Raw genomic sequence first — 21,918 nt, forward strand, 5'->3', positions numbered from 1 at the left:
TAGCAACAGCTAATTTCCTTTGTTTTCTTTCTCAGCTCTTCCCTGTAGGGGGGTGAAAGGGCTTGAGGGTACACCACAAGGAGGAATTCCCAAGTGCTTCTTCCTGGGTTCAAAAGGTTTTTTTTTTGCATTTGGGTGATGGCAGCGTTTACCAAGCCAAGGTCAGAGAGAAGCTATAACCTTGGAAGTGTAATACAAGCCTGGAGTGGCAAGTATTAATTTTAAAATCCTTGCAGGCCCCCACTTTCTGCACTTGGAGTGACAGTGTGGGGATTCAGCCTTGACAAAGACATACACTGATCACTTACAGCAGTTAAATTAACTGTGGTATTTGTAATATTCCCCATTCTAAATACTGCCAATACCATGATAAATGTATTCCTATAGTACAATATATGCTAAGATTTTAATGGCACCTACTGCAGGTAGCTGTAATAAAGCCATAACGCAAATTAACTTGTCTCACAGCCATGGGCATACCACGATATTCAATATTTAATGGCACACGTGAGGTAATTTGGGTGGTTCCAAAGCTAAGTACATTGTTGACGTACAGTATCTTTATAAACCAGGGAATAAGGCCATCTCTAGCAGGGGATGAGAGAAGGGGCTCAACGCCACTAGAAATAGGTTAATCTTTTCCATCGGTTTAATCTTGGAACATGAAAACTGTAAATTCATGTGTGAACTAAGCCTCTCTCTACATATGTGCAATGACATCACTCCACAAAATGGATGGATATGAGAGATTTACCTTCTCAGCCTAAAATTGTAGGCTGTGAAATCAGAAGTGACAAATGACAGGATGGAGAAGATGGCTGCCTTTTCTAGATACAGGGAATGATTCCCTATTCTGAGATATCAGATTTGCTATCAAAATCAAGTGAAGAACAATAACTATAGCAATAGAAGATTTTTCACAGTAAAACAAGGTTTCACACTACAACTAGCCACCCTAAATACTACTGCAAATAATAAGTGAAAGATAAAAATATTTCTTTTGTATCTATTTGTCCATCAGTCCATTTCATGCCCAGCACTGTGGTACCTCAGCAATACATGATTACCCAGGTGCAACACAATTTTTACGAAGCTGTTTTCCACAGAAAATGTCTGCAACCTACAGAAGAACTGAGAGGCAATAAGCTCCAATTAATGCTGTTATCGGCTGCATAGATGGGGAAGTAAAACATTCAGCTTACCTGTTAGTATACAGATGTTGCTGGGATTCAAGAGACTGGGGGGAAGCCCTCAAGGCACTTGCTGAATTGCTCACTGGTAGTTTCTCTTGCTGGTCCTAGAGAAACAGAAATGTGCAGGGTAGAATTTTTAAAAGCTTTCAACATCTGCCTAATTCTGCTCCCATGAAAGTCAATGGGAGTTTTATTATTGACTGCAATGGTAACAGAGTTAGGCCAATCCTCAGTGCCTTTGAGAATCACAGCCAAAGCCTTGTATCCAAACAATGCTTTCCAGTTTAGCTGCATCCTCCTGCTGATCTTATCGTTGTCACAAGAACTCCTGTAGGCATTCTGAGAAAGTGTTTTAAGGAGTAGTTTAAGAATTTTCTAGCTCAAATTTCAGGTTTTCAAAATGTCTCAGCAGCTGACCTGAGTTACTTAGTGTGTTTAGATATATAGATAGGTCAAGGTTCAAGGTATCAAAGTAATTATTTAGTCCTGATTTCTAAAGCTTCCATTGATGAATCATGAGAGGCTGATCTTGGGCCTCTCCTGTGGACAGACACAGAAGACATCCTCCAGTAGGTACAAGGATTATACTTCACAGCTCTCTGAAAGGCTGTGTTTGCAGATAGCAAGGCCATTAATCCCCTCCCCATTGTCACCCACACAGTTATAATGTTTTCACTTGACATGTGTTTTGCTACCAAAGCTTGCATTTAAAATAGTTAAGTTGCCTGATGCCATATCAAGATAACAAGTTCATGGAAGTTAACTGTACGTTCAATACATTTCTTTACAATGTTTTTATAAAACTACAGTTTAGTTATTAATATAGATTTTTTTGGAACAAAAAGGAATATTGGCTGAACATGTTAAAATTTTATTTACTTATAATTTTTTACTCAAGGAGTATATATGGTCTTCCACGTGGTCACATAATACTTGGATTCCACATTCTTTTTAATTTAGGCTCACATCTTATCATTGTTATAATTAGTTACGACATGCAGACATGATCTCAAATGTTTGGGGACGATCTTCTACTAGCAGACATAATGGGGCTCCCTTTCAACATGTTATTGTCACCACCATCTATATCTTAGCGAAATCCTGCAAGGAAAGACTTTTAGAGAAGTGACAATGAGAAAGCCTATGAGAATGATATCTCTTGTGATGTTTTTTGCCTTTGTGATATCTCCTGTGATTGTGAAGCCCTGTATCTTAGCTTGTTTCACTGTGGTACAAACTTTTTAACATATTATTTTAAAATAAACCTATTTAGTGTGTTTTAACTACAATTATTAAGTTGGGGACTCTGCTTCTGCTTCTGTGGATTTCCTAAAGTTGGCTACAGTATCAGTTGTGGAAGTTGGCTGGAGAGCCAGGAGATGTGCTGGCATTCTGAGCTGAGAATAGGTGAACCACAAGGGAGCTTAGAAATTCTGTAGGGCTACAGGGGTCATCAAAACCAGGGGAAGTTGGAAATCAGTTGCCTGTGTTGGCTTTAATGGATGTGCTACTGGTGGTGGCTGCCATCTTCCAAACCCCATGTAAATCGTAAAGCAGCATAGATTTTGTGAGCAATAAGAGATAATCTGGCCCTAAGTCTCCCCTGGTCACTTTACATTCTTTAAAAATTCATTGGAATCGAATGCATCATTCCAATGTATTCAGTATCCTCGTAAACATCTTCCTGAGCAGGCCTTTCCCCATCTCAGAACAGGCGGGTGCAATAGATGTCACCAAGATCTTTCAATTCCATTTGGAATTCCTCAGACAAGTGTTTCTGAAGTAAAACGTTTAAAAAAAAGTTAAAAGATATTGAAAACATGATTAACATGTATTGTTTCTGAGTTAGGTTTTATGTGAAAATGACTTCTTTGGAAGATGTTTAAGAAGGTGCCAAACTAGGGCACACAATGGGGGGGGGGAAGGGCTTGATAGTCCTTTCACTTGCACTAATTTTACACTAGTGTAATTCTATCGAGTTCTGATTTACACCAGAGTCAGAGTGAGGAAAATCAGGACCAAAGTTTCAACCATAATAGTCCCCTTCCCATCTAATCAATGGTTTCTTTAGGCAACAAGTGCAGATTTAATTTTATATTTGCATAGCGTTAAAGGAGACATTCCGATACCTGCAGATTCGATGCCTCCTCAGACCACCAGACTTCAAAGTCTTTTTGCAGTTTCACCTTGGCTTTTTCCATAAGAAGCTGCAAGTGTTCAATCTCTATCTTCAACCCTTTCAAGCGATTGAACATTGTTTTATAACTGCAGTGAGAAAGGCGAAGAGGGTTTGTTCAGAACAGAGAAGTTTTGTCTTTGGCTCTGGGAAAACATGCTGACAGATCATTAATGTAGTTTTATGCTACCCATGGCAGTTACCAACCCTGAACTTCAAAACAATGTCTCAAAGCCAGGGATGGGGGAGCATCTCATATTTTATTAGAGCTTCTATGGGCAGCAGATACAAAAACCCGAGCCTAGCAAATCATTTATTGCTCCTGAAATGGCCATGGGAGCAAATAACAGATGGATAAGTATGTTGTCTTGGTAGCACTCCCAGCCCCTGCCAGCTTAGGACCAAAGAGCAGATTTCTAACTCTGATCCCAATGAATAAATTGCTAACTCTGATCCTCAGTACTGTAACATATTGCACTATGTTTAGACTGCCAGACCAGGCTTACAGATTTCCCATTGATGTTCTATTATATTTTACAGGAAACTAGCTGACATTTTAGACTGAAAGTGGAAAGTTAATAGTGAACCGGAAAGATGGCATATTTGTAATAATGTCAAAGCAAAGCAGAGGTTAGTGGTGAGTACTGAAGTCTTATTGGGACACACTGCACATATCCAGATGTCATTTTAATTTGATATTTGAAGTATGTGATGAGGCAGAAACAACACCTTTTTTTCTCTTCTTCAATTTGTGCTCGAAGCTTCTCTTCCCCGGGATCAGATTCATGTAGATCTTCAGAAGGACTGGCAACACCTACAAGTAGAGGTTATCAGGGGTTAGCAACGATCATACAGAGCAGGGAAATGCATTTTAATTAGAATAAGAACAGCTTGAAAGGTGCTAAGTAGTACTATGGGGTAGTGCATTAGTCTTTCCCTCTGGGGATCTGGGTTCCAAATCCTAACTTAGGCCTTGTTCTGATTTTCCTCACATGAGTGTAACTCCAGTGACTTCAGTGGAGTTAAACGAATGCAAGATCAGAAGCTGGCCCTTACTGTGAATTACACATAGGTCCAACAGCAGAGGTGGAGGAGCCTGGGACTGGAATAGCAAAAAGGAGTATTGAGGTACAAACTGTGGGGAAGATTAACTTTGATACGCACTAAATTCAACTACTGAATATAAACAAGGGGAACTGCTTGAAACTTGATGTGCTGCAAGAGGTTGGAGGAGGCAAAAAGAAATGTGAGGGGAAATACTGCCATAGAATAGAGCCTAAAATGCATGGAAAGCAACTTAGGATCTTTTTATTCTTCACTTAACTTTGTTAACCTGATCCTTGCTGCTAGACAGTATGTTTGCGCTTCAGCAGCAGTTTTCTCAACATTTGCTGAAAGTCAGGAGGTAGAAGATACATTAGGTCAGACTGGAGGCCCAAGTTCCTGGATGGTTTCTACATCACAATGCCAGAATGTGTCTGATCACTGTGATGCTGGCAGACTAGATGCCAGCTCATGCCAAGGCCCTAGGTCTCAATTGAATACTGACAAATACAAGCTGGAACCAGTCTAGCTTACCTGGATGTTAATACTATTAAAATAGGTATTAGAATTATAAGAATGTGTTTAGCGTTTAAAGTTTATGAAATGGTTGTAAGTTGCTGCATGCAAATATCTGTATCACATGTTATAAGGTAATATTTAAGTGTTTGCTTTGTAACTGGAAATCACCAGACAGGAGAGGTATTAATGAGTGTGAAATACTAGTTTCCAACAGTAGGTGCAACTCTTGCCTGACAAAGGAGTCCTATCAACACCGGATGAACTATTGTGGAAGATCAGGGGACTCAGAACTTCGTTGATTGCTCCTCTCCTCCCCATGAAGAGGAAATGTGCAAGTTAATTTGTCCCAACAGCAGAATTTGCAACTTGAAGCAGAAGGGGGGAAGGAATAAAAAGCCCTAAAAAGGAGGAACTGTATCTCTTTGCTGCTTGGACTTTTGGGGGGCAAGATTCCTAGGCATAAGCAAGGGATTCCTCAGTGGACATATAGAGCTGGCTTATTATAGAAGCTTCTATTACTTTTTGAAACTTAAGATGAGAATTCATTTGTGTGTATATTTACTTGCTTTAATCTTGTAAATAACTCTCTTATTTCCATTTCCTCTCTTATTTCCTTTTCCTAGTTAATAAATCTTTAGATAGTTTATTTTAGGATTGATTACAAGTGTTGTCTTTGGTGTGAGATCTAAGGTGCAATTGACCTGGGGTAAGTGACTGGTCCTTTGGGACTGGGAGTAACCTGAATATTGCTGTGATCTTTGATGTACGGGACCATCTATCAGAAAGGTAAGCTTACCTGGGCGGTAAGATAGATCAGAGTTCCCAAGGGAACTGTCTGTGACTCCATGTTAAGGCTGTTATAGTGCTTGAGGACTTTACACTAGATAATTGGTTGGTGAAATCTAAGTATAGAACTCACAACCAATTTGGGGTTTGTGCCCTGCTTCTTAACAGTCTGCCCTGAGTTTGGTATTCATGCTCTTGAGTCATTGCAGGACAGGTTGACAATCAGAATGGGCCTTAGAACTGAACTTCCACACACTACAATATTTTCTCGTTCTGGGAAACAACCTTCCCAACAAGGATTAAAGTAAATGGGCTCAGTTCAGAAATGAAAGGAAATGTCCAGTTACCTACTAATAAAGCACAACAATTACAAAATCACTTTCTATTTCTAGGGAGTGTCTTAAGGTTCCCAAAAAAACAAGTTTTGCCTTTGTAACTAAAGAAAAATTCAAGGAACAAAAGATTTGCTGTACAATACACTTTGGTTTCCATCTCAATTATTATTTCAGCCAAGAAAATAAATTATATGTCAACCTTTCATTAGGCCTAAGGAGTGTACCCTAGCTTCAAGGAATGGAATTCTGGCTGGAACACGAGGGTAGTAATGATCTCTCTTTGCCTGCCAGTGTTCCAGCTAAAACCATTAATCTTTTGTTGTTACACCCTCTAGATTAATCAAAAATGAGATTGAAACATATTTAATTTCACCAAAAGTACATAAGGTCAAGTGTGTTAATACAGACTGAAAGCGAACAAAAACTGCACACACAACTTCCATTCCATATAAGCAGACTATAAGAGCAGGGTAGGGCTTAGTGGGGCAGTCTGTGGTGGAGTGGGTGCTCTAAACACATTAAGAAATGAAACCCTTTTGGATGTTAAAACAAACAACATATGAGTCAAAAGAAGTGTCAGATTCATGGCAGAAGAGGTATCAAAATTAGTGGTGTTATATGAATACACTACAATAAAACACAATAGATAATGACAAAGCTTTAGTGATCTTGGGTGAAGTCCTGGCCCCATTGAAATAAATAGTAAAACACCCATTGGTTTCAGTGGGATCAGGATTGCACCCCTAGTCTCCTCCCTTATCCATCCATATCTCCAATGGGAGTTATGCCAAAATACTGTAGGGAGAACAAATCTAGTGGGTCAGATTGCTTCATTAAGGTACAGGTATACATTGGAGAAAATGCAGCAAAGGACTCCTGATGCTCTTGAGGTGCAGGGTGAGTGTTCCCTGTGTACCCCTTCTCTCCCCTTCGGAATTTGTAGCATTCAGTCAACTCCATTGTCAGCAGTTCTGCTGGTCATGGTTCAGTAAATCAAAGAATTCATGGGGAAACTGATAATACTTACCTACCTTTGTGAAGCATTGTGATAAGCAGGGATGAAAAACACTATTTTCAGTAAGTGATACATACTGTTATCATCAGTGTTACCATGGCAGACTTTATAGTCAACTGACTTGAAAAATTCTGGCTTATTTTTGTCCACAATCAAACTGAAGATCAATTTTGTAAAGAAACGCTCTGTGACTTTGAACTTTAATCTCTCTAGGGAGCCCATATATTACTGGCCCTGAATTTGTTCTAGGAGTCAAACATTCTAGAGATTTATTGTCCTAGTACCTCAATTAACATTACGTCCTGCCCTTCAGCTGTACCTTTGCAGTCAAAGCTTTTCATTTCAGCATCAGACAATCTTGTGTTTAACTACTTAAATTTATAGTCACTTAAAATAATCACAGTTAGAGCTGACTTCAGTGTCCAATTAATCTTTATATTGCTTTTATTTATCAGTTCTGCTACTCTTGGCAAACTCAGTCCTGAGGTTGTTGTGCTATTAAGCTGGAGCCTACAATACTGTTTGGGTTGGTTTAAAAAGAATCCCCCTTTCTTTTTGTTTGTAGGGGGAGTGGAGTTACTCAGACTTTCTCCTTATTTTTTGATTCCTCCCCTAGGCCAGTTCAACCTGTCTCGTTTGATTAAGGAGTGGATGTGACTTTCTCCAGGACGGCATTATGGACACATTTTATATAAAAATAGAGATGGACAAGAACTGCGAAATGCAGATCTAGATTCAAACTTTCCCAAAGGTTGAAGTATTTGGATTGGGGGTTTTGAATCAATCATACCACTAATTATTTTCTAATATGGTGTTTAAAACATTTTACCAGGTGGTAAGTTCTATGCATTAAAATAAAACAATCGTCTCATCTTCAACCTTTGAAAACATTAAATTTATGGGGGCTTTTTTTTTAAAAAAAGCCACATCCATTATGTTGTCTCTTATTTTGAATTTTAGCACAGATGCCAGTAAGGCCGTCCATCATTGTGTTGCTTTGCTCTGTATGATTTTATCATTGGCCTCACACGTTTGTGTAACTTGTGTTCAGTAGCATGATACCTGGAATACATGGTCTAGCTTTGGTATCTCTGTTAGGAGTTCTTCTGGTTAAATACAGATTTCTATTTTTGTTTTCCACTCATTGAAGACTCTTGTTTGAAACATGTCATCATATTGGGTTGCTCCTCAAAATACCTGGCACATGGAACAAAAAGTGTTTCCAATTCAGCTGTACTCAAGCCACAGGAATTTCTGAAACCAATGTGACTAAAACTTTGCCAATGGTTTCCAAATGTACAAGTAGTAAATACTGAAAAATGCAGATGAATAAGTCCAAATTTAATGTGTTCCACACATGCCAATCTATCTAGGGGAATAATATAACACCTGAGACATGGTCAGAAAACACTCACTGATCTAGAAAGTCGACTAAGTTTATTAACTGAATTTTGCCACTAGATTACATAAGGTTTTTGTCATCAGTTATCTTGCCCATTTTATTACCCAGAGCCACACTTGACAGTTGAATGATGATATTATTCTCTTTCTAGATCCATTAAATGGGCACATGGCGTGTCATCCATCCATTTTAAGGTTCCTATACTGCCCTTTACAATAACATCTAAGCACGTCCATGAAAAAGTCTAGTTGAAAAGTTTGGAATAAACATTTTCAATACAAAAATAAAGTGACAGAAATTACTTTTGAGCCTTCTCATTTGCTTGTTAGAAGAGTGAGATGTTTGAACTGCAGTGTCATCAGGATGCAAATGACAGCTGGATCCAAATGGTTCAGTGTTTTTTCCCCCCAGTGGCCTGGTCAAGATAAGAGCTCGGATGACAGGAAGGTAACAGAAATTTAGTCAGGGTGAGACAGAGGTGATGTTGATGGGCTGGTTGGAAACATTCAGAAAAAAAGGCCACGATATCTGCTTCCTCTTTTGATGGGATATGCCTGCTTGTCTCTGTGAGCTTCATAATGTGGTCTTCTTGGATGCCCAGCTGGACGAGGCAGCAGTAATTAGTAAAGGTTTTTCCATGTATGTTTGGATAGCACATTGTAACCTTTCCTCTTCAATGCAATCTATAAAGCCCTATATGGTTGGATCCTGACTACCATAGAGGCCATCTCTCTCCATGTGCACCTTCTGGACAGTTGAGACAGCAGGGGCACTCTCACCAACAGCTCCTAGAACTTAACGTCTTGAGGTTTGATGCAGGGTGTTCTCAGTGGAAGATGGAGTGTTTGGTTCTGGAATCTGCTTCCATCCATAATCTGGCAAAGTGTGAGGTTATCCTGCTGAGCGAGGAGAAGATTTCCCACGCTGTGAAAGTTTTTGAGATTTCAAAAAAATCCCTTTCTGCACCAGGATGAACCTGAGTCCTGCTAAAGCTTTTTGACAGGAGGGAGAGGGCAAAGGGAGAGAACATGGGACCATAGAACAACCAATAATTCAGAGGTTAGAGTACTCTGCTGGGCTGTAGGTGACTCATATTAGAATTCTTGCTCAGTCTGATTTAGAACAGTGACCTAAACCTGGGAAATACGAGGACTTGGTTCAAATGCCTGATTTGGAGTTGGGTCTCCCCCATTACAGGTGAATACCCTAGCCACTGGGCTATTGAGTTTTTTGCAATCTCTCTTGTCGGTGCTGTTCCACTTTGTATAAATAAGTAAATATTGAATGTATGAAAGATTGACTTTATGGCATAGTAGTTATAGCACTCAGCTGGGATGTGGGAGTTGCAGGTTCAAGTAACCTCTTCTCACAGAAACAATTATTTATCAAACAGCATCATCTCTGACAGGGGAGACTGAGACAGACACATGCCAGAGTAACCAATAAACTGGTCAATTAAAGTGAAATCAAGATTAGGCTCCCTTCACTGATATGTAGGTCAAACCCAGATAGCTGTGCTCAATGGCAAGGGTATAGGATTAAGCTGGAGTGGTGTCTCCCAAAGCAGGAAAGTGAGACTTATTACATTTGGGGGAATAACTGTCAATTGGGCTTGTTTGAGTTAGGGAATCTACATTATAGATGAACTTTGTAGCCGGCCCTGGGGAGTCCTTATTTGGGCAGTCAGCTGTTGCAGCTCTTCAATGGCTACCTAAGGGTGGCTGAGACGGCTGAACAATATTGTCTCATGCTGGAACTGTAGAGATCTGGCAGGGTGTTTGGTGGTGAAGGTGGGGGTCCCTTGATGTCTGTGGTAGTAGGCAAGGGGAGACAAGAAAGGAGAGGATTGAAAGTAAAGCATAATCCAAAATCAAGATCATTTAGTCTCAGTTCCATTGGTTTCACACTTAATTAGCTATCAGAAGATTGGGATACCAATGAACAAGTTTTTGGGCCTTCACTTCATGCTGATCAATGCAAAGTTAGTGATTAATAAAGCATCAACTGTCTATAATTTGCAAGACACGTGCTGGCCAAGTTTTGGTGCAGCTGACTTTAGTCATATGCTCAGTTCAATATGAATCAAAAGGAAATGAGTGAGGATGTCTGGCCATGCTGTTTGTATCCAGCCTGTAATGCAGATCTTCCACCCCAAAACTAGACTAAATACAGTGGGTGCAATTCAGGCCCTAATGAAGTCAATGGCCATTGACTTCAATGGAGCCAGGAATTCACTCAGTGTGCTGATCTTGTCTGAAAGTCCTGGGATGAAGTTAAGACAGGACTGGTAGTTAGTACTGCAACTGTTCTGTAGCACTGCAAAGTCATTGCATGAGGTATTGAGATTCCTGCTAGGAGGAACCAAGGCTGAGAGTACTCAGTGAATTTAACATCTATGTTGATGACAATTCTTTTGGTGCGGGATTTCACAATTACCATGATGTCCACTGGTTGCTACCTCAATTCATATAGCTGGCCAGATTTTTTATCTGTGTTTGGGTTGGGACAGGAGGTGGGCTAATAGCGCTTCTGCCCAGATCATGCCTGGTATATGAGGTTGGGATACATGTCTCCTGATGGGATGAGAGACCTGTTTGATTTCTGTCCTCAGAGATTAATGGAACCCGAGCATTTCTGCAGGATTAGGAGGGACAGTATTGTTTCTTCGGCAGACTACTCAATCCAGGGAGTGGTAAGACTTTATTTTTCTGTCCTCAACCATCAATGAAGTGGCCCATATCAGTGAAGTGATATTCACTTTCCCAGCTTCATCCTGACAGGTCATCATGGTTTATGGATTATCTGAGACAAGTGAAGGGGGAAGGAAGACAGTTAGAGCCCTGGCAGTATAAATCCCACACTGATTCTTACCAAATGCATCATAAAGATTTTTTGAAATGTCATGTGGTGGCTGTGTGGGTGGCAAAGAAAAGTTCCCTTTCACCCCAACAGAATCTTTAAGTCTGGATCAGCAGATTTATTTAAAATTAATCCAACCTGTCTTCATTTGATGGCTGATTAGAGACTCGTTCCTCTTGTAGAGGACATTCAACATCATTATGTAGATAAGATGAAGTAGGTTTGGACTGAGCTGTCTGCATCCATAGGTGAACAGCAATATCTTAAGGAGACAAATGCCAGGTCTTCTCTGCTTGACTTTAGGTCAATATTGGTGAAAACATTCTCAGTATACCTGGTCACTTCAGATCACCTTGATTCTTGTCATTCTGAGTATGACCCTGGGTACTTCACAGAGCTGCAGAGAAAGCTTTTGTAGATGCCTTCCTCCTTGTGCTGGATAAAGACCATGTATCCCTGTTGATATTGTTGGCTTTATCAGTTGTCTTCAATACCATTGATTATGAGGTGGAGTTAGTTCATCTGCTAATGCGAACACAAACAAATGGTGCAGTCTTTTGGTGGCTTTGCTCTTATTTCTTGGGGAGATTCCAGAGGGTACTTTGGGGCAATTGTTCTTCTGCCCTGAGGTGCTTTCAAGAGGTGTTCTGCAGGGATCCAAATTGTCCGCCCTCTCATTTAATGTGTATATGGGATCTTTAAATTGGATGGTGAGAAAGAATAGGTCATGATGTTTTCAGTAAGCCAATGAAACCCAAATCTATTTCTCTCCCTGATATGATCCAGCCAGTACTATCAAATGTTTAACCCTGTGTTTGGGTGAGACTGGGGAATGGATGACACCTTGGTGGCTGAATTTCAATCTCGGTAATATGAAAATCTTCGTAGGTTGGGAAAAGTAACTGGAAGATGTGGTGAGGTTTTATCTACCCCTTTAACTGAGTTAATGTAGACATTTTTAGCCTTTTTTCACTAGCTCTTACAATCTGGGAGTGTTGTTGGTCCTACAGCTGCTGCTGGATGATGCTGTAACAGCAGTGTTGAGAAGACTCCAATTCCCCTACCACTCTGAAAGTTCACTGCTTATGCTGAGCTCTCCCCAGAAAAGAAATGTCCAAAAGGGATGACAACCTTGTCCGATCCAAAATTGCTCCCTCTGAACAAATTTCTGATGGCTGTTTATGCGCAGTTATTTTAAGAACACGTTTATCTGTTACTATAATCATTTTGTAACCACACCAGAAGCCTTGGAAAGTGCAATCAATAGTTCTTTTAGTTCAGACAAACTCATTTTACATCATTTCGTTGACTAGCATTGATAAGTTGTACAGATTTTGACTAAGGAAATCAGGAATGCAAGTTATTTGACTGTTTGCATTAATACAACTACAACTGTAAATAAAACTGGTCAATCTCTCAATTATCCAGCATGTTCAAATTAATGGTGATATGCTTAGAGGTATACATGTAGAAAAGACAGTGAGACACTGGCCAAATTGCTGCTTTCTTGCCTCCACAAAAATGCTCTGGATGTCAGTAAAATTAGTGAAGTTCTGGAGCAGCCTTCAAAGGGGAGTTGTGGGGTCAAAAAACCTAACTGGTTTCAAGACTGAGCTTGATAAGTTTATGGAGGGGGTAGTATGATGAGATTTCCTACAATGGCATGTGGCCTGTCAGCGACTGACAGTACCAAAAATCCCCAACAGCTGGAGAAGGGACACTAGATGGGGAGGGCTCTGAATTACTACAAAGAATTCTTTCCCAGGTATCTGCCTGGTGGGTCTTGCCCTCATGCTCAAGGTCTAACTGGGGTCGGGAAGGAATTTCCCCCCTGGCCAGATTGACAGAGACCCTGTGTTATTTTGCCTTCCTCTGCAGCATGGGACATGGGTCAGTTGCAGGTTTAAAGTACTATAAATGGTGGGTTCTCTGTACCTTGAAGTCTTTAAACCATGATTAGAGGACTTCAGTAACTCAGCCAGAGGTTAGGGGTCTATTTCAGGAGTGGGTGGGTGAGGTTTGAGATGATCACAATGGTCCCTTTGACCTTAAAGTCTATGAGTCTAAATTAGAGGCCAGGGTTAGGATGGGTGCAATATCAGTGCAAATAATCATATAAATGCACAAGATAGTTTATTTTGTGCTCTATACTAAATGTATGGTGAAGTTAGTTGAAAGAATATTAAATAAAACACCCATGCTTGCAGCTTTTTTGGTATTATGAGTCAACTGGACACATTTTTAGAGGTTTCATATGCAACTTCCGTAAGGTCTTTTGGGCCATGCAAAAGGAGTTGCATCAAGAGCTGAATACTTCCAAATTTGGAAATCATTTGACTAACACAAGTGCATTTTTGGAGTCAGATCATGCCTAAGCAGCATCAGTCAAAACTGCTGGCTGGGGCTGTCAGCTGTAACGCATTAATGGAGAGTTCTCCATCTGCAAAAGAGAAGTAAAGAAGATGGTGGGAGGGGAATGTGATGTTGCACTCTATATGATTTTATGAAAATATGCTAATGAGTGTGAATATAATGTAACTAGAATATGCTTCATGCAAAAGGTCTCTTGTAAGGTATCATTATAAACCTTATAATCTACTGAGTGTGGTCATGCTATTTGTATAAATGTATCACTCTTGTACCTGAAACTAGAAATATGAAATATAACTCTGAGGGCCTATTGTAATTATGCAAAGTGTGGGCCATTAATGGTGGTTTGGAATCTTTATGGCTCACATCAACTAGGACAATTGACTGTAGATGGCTATGTTTACTTGTAAGTCTTCCTGTATACCTGTGTGCTGGTAAGTGGGTAATGAAGTTTTACAGTGACATGATCATGTCAGCTGAACTGGAATCCACCTTTAACTTGGTGCTTTTCCATTTAGAAGGAGGGGTGGGAACCCAGAGAGAGACAAAGGATTCCTGCCTTGTGCAAAAGGTACATAAGGGGGTAGAAAAGAACAAAGGGGGCTGCAATCATGAGAAATCCCCTAGCTACCATCTGAGCTGTACCAGGGGGAAGGGTTGTGCCCAGACTAGGAAGGCGTCCAGTCTGTGATAGAAGCTTATTGAAACATCTGAGGGTGAGATTTCATCTGTAATCACTTTCTTACTGTATTAGGTTTAGACTTGCGTGTTTTATTTTATTTTGCTTGGTAATTCACTTTGTTCTGTCTGTTATTACCTGGAACCACTTAAATCCTACTTTTTGTATTTAATAAAATCACCTTTTACTTATTAACTAACCCAGCGTATGTATTAATACCTGGGGTGGGAGGAGGGGGCAAATAGCTGTGCATATCTCTCTATCAGTGTTATAGTGGGCGAACAATTCTGAATTTACCCTGTATAAGCTTTAAAAAACAGTAAAACGGATTTATTTGGGATTTGGACCCCATTGGAACTGGGCATCTGGGTGTTGGAGACAGGAACACTTCTTAAGCTGTTTTCAGTTAAGCCTGCAGCTTTTGAGGGACATGGTTCAGACCTGGGGCTGTGGTTGTAGCAGGCGAGCGTGTCTGGCACAACCAGGCAGGGTTCTGCAGTCCCAAGCTGCCAGGGAAAATGGGCTCAGGGGTAGTTTCAGCACATCAGCTGGCAGTCCCAAGGGGGTTTCTGTGACCCAACCCATCACAGGGGAAGATTGACAAAAGTATTGCTAGTATTGCAGCATCCTTGATGAAGTCAATAGATTTTGAATTTGGGGTTGCACTGTGTGTGACATCCAAATCTGCTCAGTGAAGAGCAGATGGCTTCCAGATACTTGCAGAATAAGAAAAATGAGACAGCGAATGTGGCAACAGCATTGGCAGCAACAGACGCTTTGCTGGAAGGGATCCGAACAAAGTGTTGGGAAGACAATTTTATAGCTTCTTTCCAAAAGGTCTGAAAACTATCAAATTCAGTTGAGGTTGACTATATGGAACCACATTGTTTCTAGACATGGAATCACACTGAGCTAACAAGACAATAAAAACTGGGAAACATCCTGTGGAAATAACCTTTGACTATTCTTCTCTCATACTGACAATAAGCACACTCTCACATTGTCAATGCCTGACAATTCTATTTACTATGACAACAGGCACTTTAGAAAAGCAGATGATCAGATAATCAGACATTTCCAGTTGCTCTAATGCAATGTTTTTCAATCTTTAGAAAGCTAAACCCTCTTTTAGGGGAATGAAACCGATTGCATACCCCTGGCAATCAGCCACGTTTTGTTAAAGGCCTACACATCTTAATTTATACACCTTCTGTGTGCCTTGGTTAATCCTTCAGGGTGCCTACTTCAAGAAACATTGGTGTAGATCTTAAAATAACAGAATCTCAGAAATGTAGGACTGAAAGGGATCTTGGTAGGTCATTTAGTCCAGACCCCGGTACTGAGTCAGGACAAAGTATTATCTAGATCATCTCTGACAGGTGTTTGTCTAAGTGGTTCTTAAAAACCTCCAATGATGGAGATTCCACAACCTCCCTAAATAATTTGTTCCAGTGCTTAGCTACCATTAAAGTCAGGACATTTTTTTTAATGTGTAGCCTAAATCTCCCTTGCTGCAATTTAAGCTCATTACTACTTGTCTTGTTCTCAGTGGAGAAGGAAAACAATTTATCACCATCCTCTTTATAACCATCTTTTACGCACTTGAAGGTTGTTATCAGATCTTCTCTTCTTCAGACTAAACAAATCCAATTTTTTCACCCTTTCCTCATAGGTGATATTTTCTAGACCTTTACTCATGTTTGTTGCTCTCCTCTGGACTTTCTAGAATTTGGCCACATCTTTCCTGAAGTCTGGTGCCCAGATCTGGACAGAGTACTCCAATTGAGGCCTTATCAGTGCCGATTAGAGGAAACGAATTACTTCTCGTGTCTTAGTTATATCTTTCCTGCTAATACATCTCAGAACAAGGTTTGGTATTTTTGCAACAGTATTACACTGAAGACTCATATTTAGTTTGTGATCCACTATAACCCCCAGATCCTTTGCTGCAGTATTCCTTCCTAGGCAGTCATTTCCCATTTTTTTGTTCAACTGATTATTGCTTTCTAAGTGTAGTATTTTGTATTTGCCCTTACTGAATTTCATCCTATTTGTTTCAGACCATTTCTCCAGTTTGTCAAGATTGTTTTGAATTCTTATCCTGTCCTCCAATGTGCTTGCAATCCCTCCCAGTTTGGTATCATCTGCAAACTTTATAAGTGTACTCTCTATGCCATTATCCAAATAATTTATGAAGACATTGAATAGAACTGGACACAGGACAGATCCTTGTTGGACCTCACTCAATATGCCCTTCCAGTCTGACTGTGAATCATTGTTAACTCTTCTCTAAATACAGTTTTCCAACCAGTTATGCACCTGTAGGATGGGGAAATTTTTGATAGCCCAGAATGCAGTAACATGCCTAGACCATTGCCAGCAGCAGGAATACCAATTGTTATGCTTAGTGCTAAAAGCAGCTAAAAGGAAGCCTTTCTGAAACCTTAGCACAACTAACAGACCAGGAGGGGAGCGGGGAAGTGAGTGACCACAAGTAGTAAACATGACCCTGTGCCCTCCTGACTTGAGCTTTTTGCCGAAGCATGCGGTTTTGCAAGATGGAAAGTCTGGCAATAGTTAATTATTACTATGTGAAATACAGCTGGTTAACTGATGGAAAATTCCCTGCCTAACAGGCTGGAAAACTCCACACTTAACTTCTGCCCGGCAGTTTTTTTGATGAACAAGCTATGTAATACTAACACATTGCATATAAAAAGAGGAAGAAACCTGAGCTCAGTGGACACTTGAACACCTTCAAGTTCCGCTGCAGATGGAAGGCTGACTGGACATCTACAGAAATCCACTTAAGACCTCCTTAAGACCTTGGGTAAATACTAATCTGGGGTTCATTTGGGGTGCTCTACTAACCTGTTGCGGACGTGTGTACGTGCTGGAGACTAAATAAAGTAAAAGCTTTGAGTAAAAGCACTTTTGTTTGCCTGCTTGCAACAACTATCTATTGGTCAGACTGGCCGTGTCCCCATTGATTTATTTCCTGCCACTGCCTTGGAAAGAGCAAATTTACCAAGAGCATTGGGTTCAGCAAAACCCCTAGTAACAGACCCACTTTATACTATGTTAATCTGGGCTGTATTTCCCTTGGTTGCTTATAAAAAGGTCGTGTGAGACAGTATCAAAAGCTTTACTAAAGTCAAGATATATCACATCTACTTCTTCCCTCATCCACAAATTCTTGACAAATCTGTGTTGACTGTTACTTATCAGTTTATTATCTTCTAGGTGCTTACAAATTGATTTGTTTGATAATTTGCTCCATTGTCTTTCTGGGGATGGAAGTTAAGCTGACTGGTCTATAATTCCCTGGGTTGTCTTTATTCCCCTTTTTACAGATAGGTATTATATATGCCCTTTTCCAGTGCTCTGGGATCTCTTTCATCCCCCATGAATTCTCAAAGATAATCACTAATGGCTAGGGCCCTACTAAATTCAGTCCATTTTGGTCAATTTCATGATCATAGGATTTTAAAATTAGTCAATTTCATGGGCAGATGTTTACACCTGAAATTTCAGGTGTTTTAACAGTGGGGGTCCTGACCCAAAAGGGGATCCTGGGGGTTTGCAAAGCTTTTGGGGGGGGGTCACAGGATTATTATCCTTACTTCTGCGCTAGGCTGGGCTTTGAAGGCAGCAGAGCTGGGCTCTGAAGGCAGCAGCCACGGAGCTTGCTGCAGCCCTGGGAGGTAGCCAGAGGTGGGTTTGATCTCTCCCTCCCCTGCGAGAGCGACTGTGCAGAGGAAGGGCTGTTCCTTCCCCAGCCCTGCCCGGACTAGTAGTTGGAGCCTGGTGCATGCCCAGCCCGCCCCTCCAATAGCTAGATTTCATGGAGGGAGATCTAATTTCACGGTCTGTGACGTGTTTTTTCACAGCCATGACATGGTAGGGCCGTACTAATGGCTCAGAGATCTCTTCAGCCAGTTCCTTATTCCAGGATGTATTTCATTAGGCCCAACTGACCTGAAGACATCTAACTCATCTAAGTAATTCTTTACTTGTTCTTTCCCTATTTTAGCCTCAGATCCTATCCCACTTATACTGATGTTCACGATGTTAATCGTCCAATCACTGCTAACTTTTTTTGGTGAAAACTGAAACAAAGAAGTCATTTAACACTTCAGCCATTGCTGCATTTTCTGTTATTGTCTTTCTCTCCTCACTGAGTAATGGGCCTACTCTGTCCTTGGTCTTCTGCTTGCTTCTAATGTATTTGAAAAATGTTTTTTGTTACCCTTTATGTCCCTAGGTAGTTTGATCTTGTTTTGTGCCTTGACCTTTCTAATTTTGTCCCTACATGCTTTTGTTTATTTTATATTCATCCTTCAGAATTTGACCTAGTTTCCATTTTTTGTATGATTTTTTTGAGCTTCAGGTCTTTGAAGATCTCCTGGTTAAGCCAGGATGGCCTCTTACCATACTTACTATCTTTCCTGTGCATTGGGATAGTTTGCTTTTGTGCCCTTAATAATGTCTCTTCCTATCAACTCTCTCTTGGACTCTTTTTTCCCTTAGACTTGCTTCCCATGGATCTTACCTACTAATCTCTGAGTTTGCTAACATCTGTCTTCTTGAGGTCCATTGTCTTTATTCTGCTGTTTTCCCTCCTATCATTCCTTACAATCATGAACTCAACCATTTCATGATCACTTTCACCCAAGCTGCCCTCCCCCTTCAAATTCTCAACCAGTTCCTATGTCAGAATCAAATCTAAAACAACCTCTCCACCAATCACACTTCCCACCTTCTGTAATAAAAAGTTGATTCCAATGCATTCCATGAACTTGTTGGACAATCTGTGCCCTGTTGTATTACTTTCCCAATAGATATCTGAGTAGTTGAAGTCCCTCATTACCACCAAGTCCTGCAATACTTCCTCTTTTTAACTTACGTGCTTTGAGGATGTGGTTAACAACATGTAAAGTACCACCATGGGCACCTGCGTTAGCACCCATTGCAGTGAAGGGGGTAGTTCATACCTTTTGCTTCAGGCTTTCTGCTGACTCAGGGAAACACTGAGTCACATTTGGGTCATGTTCTGAAGGTTTTCTTCACAACCATAGCAAGTAAAGACTTGAAGCTGAGACTCTAGAGAACAACTGAGAGCTTTGTCTGTCCAAAGTGGAATAAGGGCAATTAAAGTGATGGAAGGTGTCATAAAAATAAAGGGAAGGGTAACCACCTTTCTGTATACAGTGCTATAAAATCCCGCCTGGCCAGAGGCAAAACCCTTTCACCTGTCAAGGGTTAAGAAGCTAAGATAACCTTGCTGGCACCTGACCAAAATGACCAATGAGGAGACAAGATACTTTCAAATGGGGAGGGGGCGGGAACAAAGGGTTCGTCTGTCTGTGTGATGCTTTTGCCAGGAACAGATCAAGAATGCAGCCTCACAAACTCTGTTAAGTTAGGTTTCAGAGTAACAGCCGTGTTAGTCTGTATTTGCAAAAAGAAAAGGAGTACTTGTGGCACCTTAGAGACTAACCAATTTATTTGAGCATGAGCTTTCGTGAGCTACAGCTCACTTCATCGGATGCATGCCGTGGAAACTGTAGCAGACTTTATATATACACAGAGAATATGAAAAAATACCTCCTCCCACCCCACTGTCCTGCTGGTAATAGCTTATCTAAAGTGATCATCAGGTGGGCCATTTCCAGCACAAATCCAGGTTTTCTCACCCTCCACCCCCCCACACAAATTCACTCTCCTGCTGGTGATAGCCCATCCAAAGTGACAACTCTTTACACAATGTGCATGATAATAAAGTTGGGCCATTTCCTGCACAAATCCAGGTTCTCTCACCCCCTCACCCCCCTCCCAAAAACCACACACACAAACTCACTCTCCTGCTGGTAATAGCTCATCCAAAGTGACCATTCTCCCTACAATGTGCATAATTAAGTTAGTAAGTAATCTAACTAGAAATGCGTTAGATTTCCTTTTGTTTAATGGCTGGTAAAATACGCTGTGCTGAATGGAATGTATATTCCTGTTTTTGTGTCTTTTTGTAACTTAAAGTTTTGCCTAGAGGGATTCTCTATGTTTTGAATCTGATTACCCTGTAAGGTATTTACCATCCTGATTTTACAGAGGTGATTCTTTTATCTTTTCTTTCATTAAAATTCTTCTTTTAAGAACCTGATTGCTTTTTCATTGTTCTTCAGATCCAAGGGTTTGGGTCTGTGTTCACCTGTACAAATTGGTGAGGATTTTTATCAAGCCTTCCCCAGGAAAGGGGTGTAGGGCTTGGGGGGATATTTTGGGGGAAAACGTCTCCAAGTGGGCTCTTTCCCTGTTCTTTGTTAAAGTGCTTGGTGGTGGCAGCATAGGGTTCAAGGACAAGGCAAAGTTTGTACCTTGGGGAAGTTTTTAACCTAAGCTGGTAAGAATAAGCTTAGGGGGTCTTTCATGCAGGTCCTCACATCTGTACTCTAGAGTTCAGAGTGGGGAAGGAACCTTGACAGAAGGAGAAGGGAGCTGTTGGCTTTTTATGCCCCAAAACAATCGAGATACATTTTCTGTTATGTTATGGACCCTTTGCACAGCTCTGTGCATGCAAAGGGTCTGTACAGTCAACTTAACCATCTACCTGGTACACTGGCTGTGATGGGGAATCATCTCCTTAGACCATGTCCCCTACTGATCAGAACACTGGCTAGCTCTGCTACCTAGTGGTCAAGTCCGGAGTTGGCTGCAGCACCTAGTCTATCAAGACCAGGGTGGTTGGCAGTAGCGCCTTGTGGTGCAAGTCCAGGGGTTTGGTGGTAGGAGAACCTAGGCCCTCCTGTTGTTCCGGGATCCAACTCAGGGTCCTGGGGCAGGCAGTTCAGATGTGCAACCTGGGCTAGGGTATTATCCAGCCTACTCCCCGGATTACTTCCTACAGCATCCCAGCCTCTCCAGAGGCATGGTGAAGGCCTGGCTTACAGCCCAGAAAGCATCCCCCATGGAAGGGGGTCAGGAGATTCCTTTTCCCACTCACAAGCAGCTACTCCACTATCTCTTCTGCGGGGGGTTGCAGCTCTGAGTTGAGGTTGGCTTCAGGGCTGTGTGGGGCTCCTGCTGGATTCCTGCAGGAGTACCAATGCAGGTCTGCTCCTTCACACTGAACACCCTGACTGAGATGTGTTGTGCCCTTTAAACTCCATCTCCACCGACGGCACACGCAGCAGACGAGGTTGGGTGGAACCTCCTGTGACCAGAGTTGCTCCTTAACCCCCTGTTTCCCAGCATGGAGTTCATATGCCCATCACACTGGCATAGGGGAAATCCTTCAATGGTATAGAGCCAGCAGAGCAGCTGTGCACACCCACCACTTATGGCCTCTAGTGAAGAGGGTGAAGTCTAGGGAGAATGGGATACAGCTGGAGCACCCCTGTACTTCAGCTATTCCTGGCTACTTTTACAGCTCATCAGGGCTACGGGCAGAGGATACTCTGATTTAAACTGGGGCCAATGCAGACCTGCCCAGCCCCAGAATCAGTGAGCTGCTAAGATGCCAACGAGCCACTTTTATTTCCAC

The 21,918-nt window shown here is 41.3% G+C and overlaps 1 protein-coding gene across 1 annotated transcript in view; it reads right to left on the bottom strand.

Annotated features, from left to right (window-relative positions):
- The window catches only part of KIF6 (kinesin family member 6), a 286,955-nt gene that overhangs the window by 19,699 nt on the left and 245,338 nt on the right, over positions 1-21,918 (bottom strand). The window contains exons 17-19 of the mRNA XM_073338562.1: positions 4,099-4,183; positions 3,323-3,458; positions 1,203-1,297 (exon numbers count right to left, since the gene is read on the bottom strand). Of these exons, the coding sequence (XP_073194663.1) occupies positions 1,203-1,297; positions 3,323-3,458; positions 4,099-4,183 (316 nt within the window). The remainder of the gene's footprint in view (positions 1-1,202; positions 1,298-3,322; positions 3,459-4,098; positions 4,184-21,918) is intronic.

This window comes from Lepidochelys kempii, chromosome 3 (genome assembly GCF_965140265.1).
Source record: "Lepidochelys kempii isolate rLepKem1 chromosome 3, rLepKem1.hap2, whole genome shotgun sequence".
NCBI lineage: Eukaryota > Metazoa > Chordata > Testudines > Cheloniidae > Lepidochelys > Lepidochelys kempii.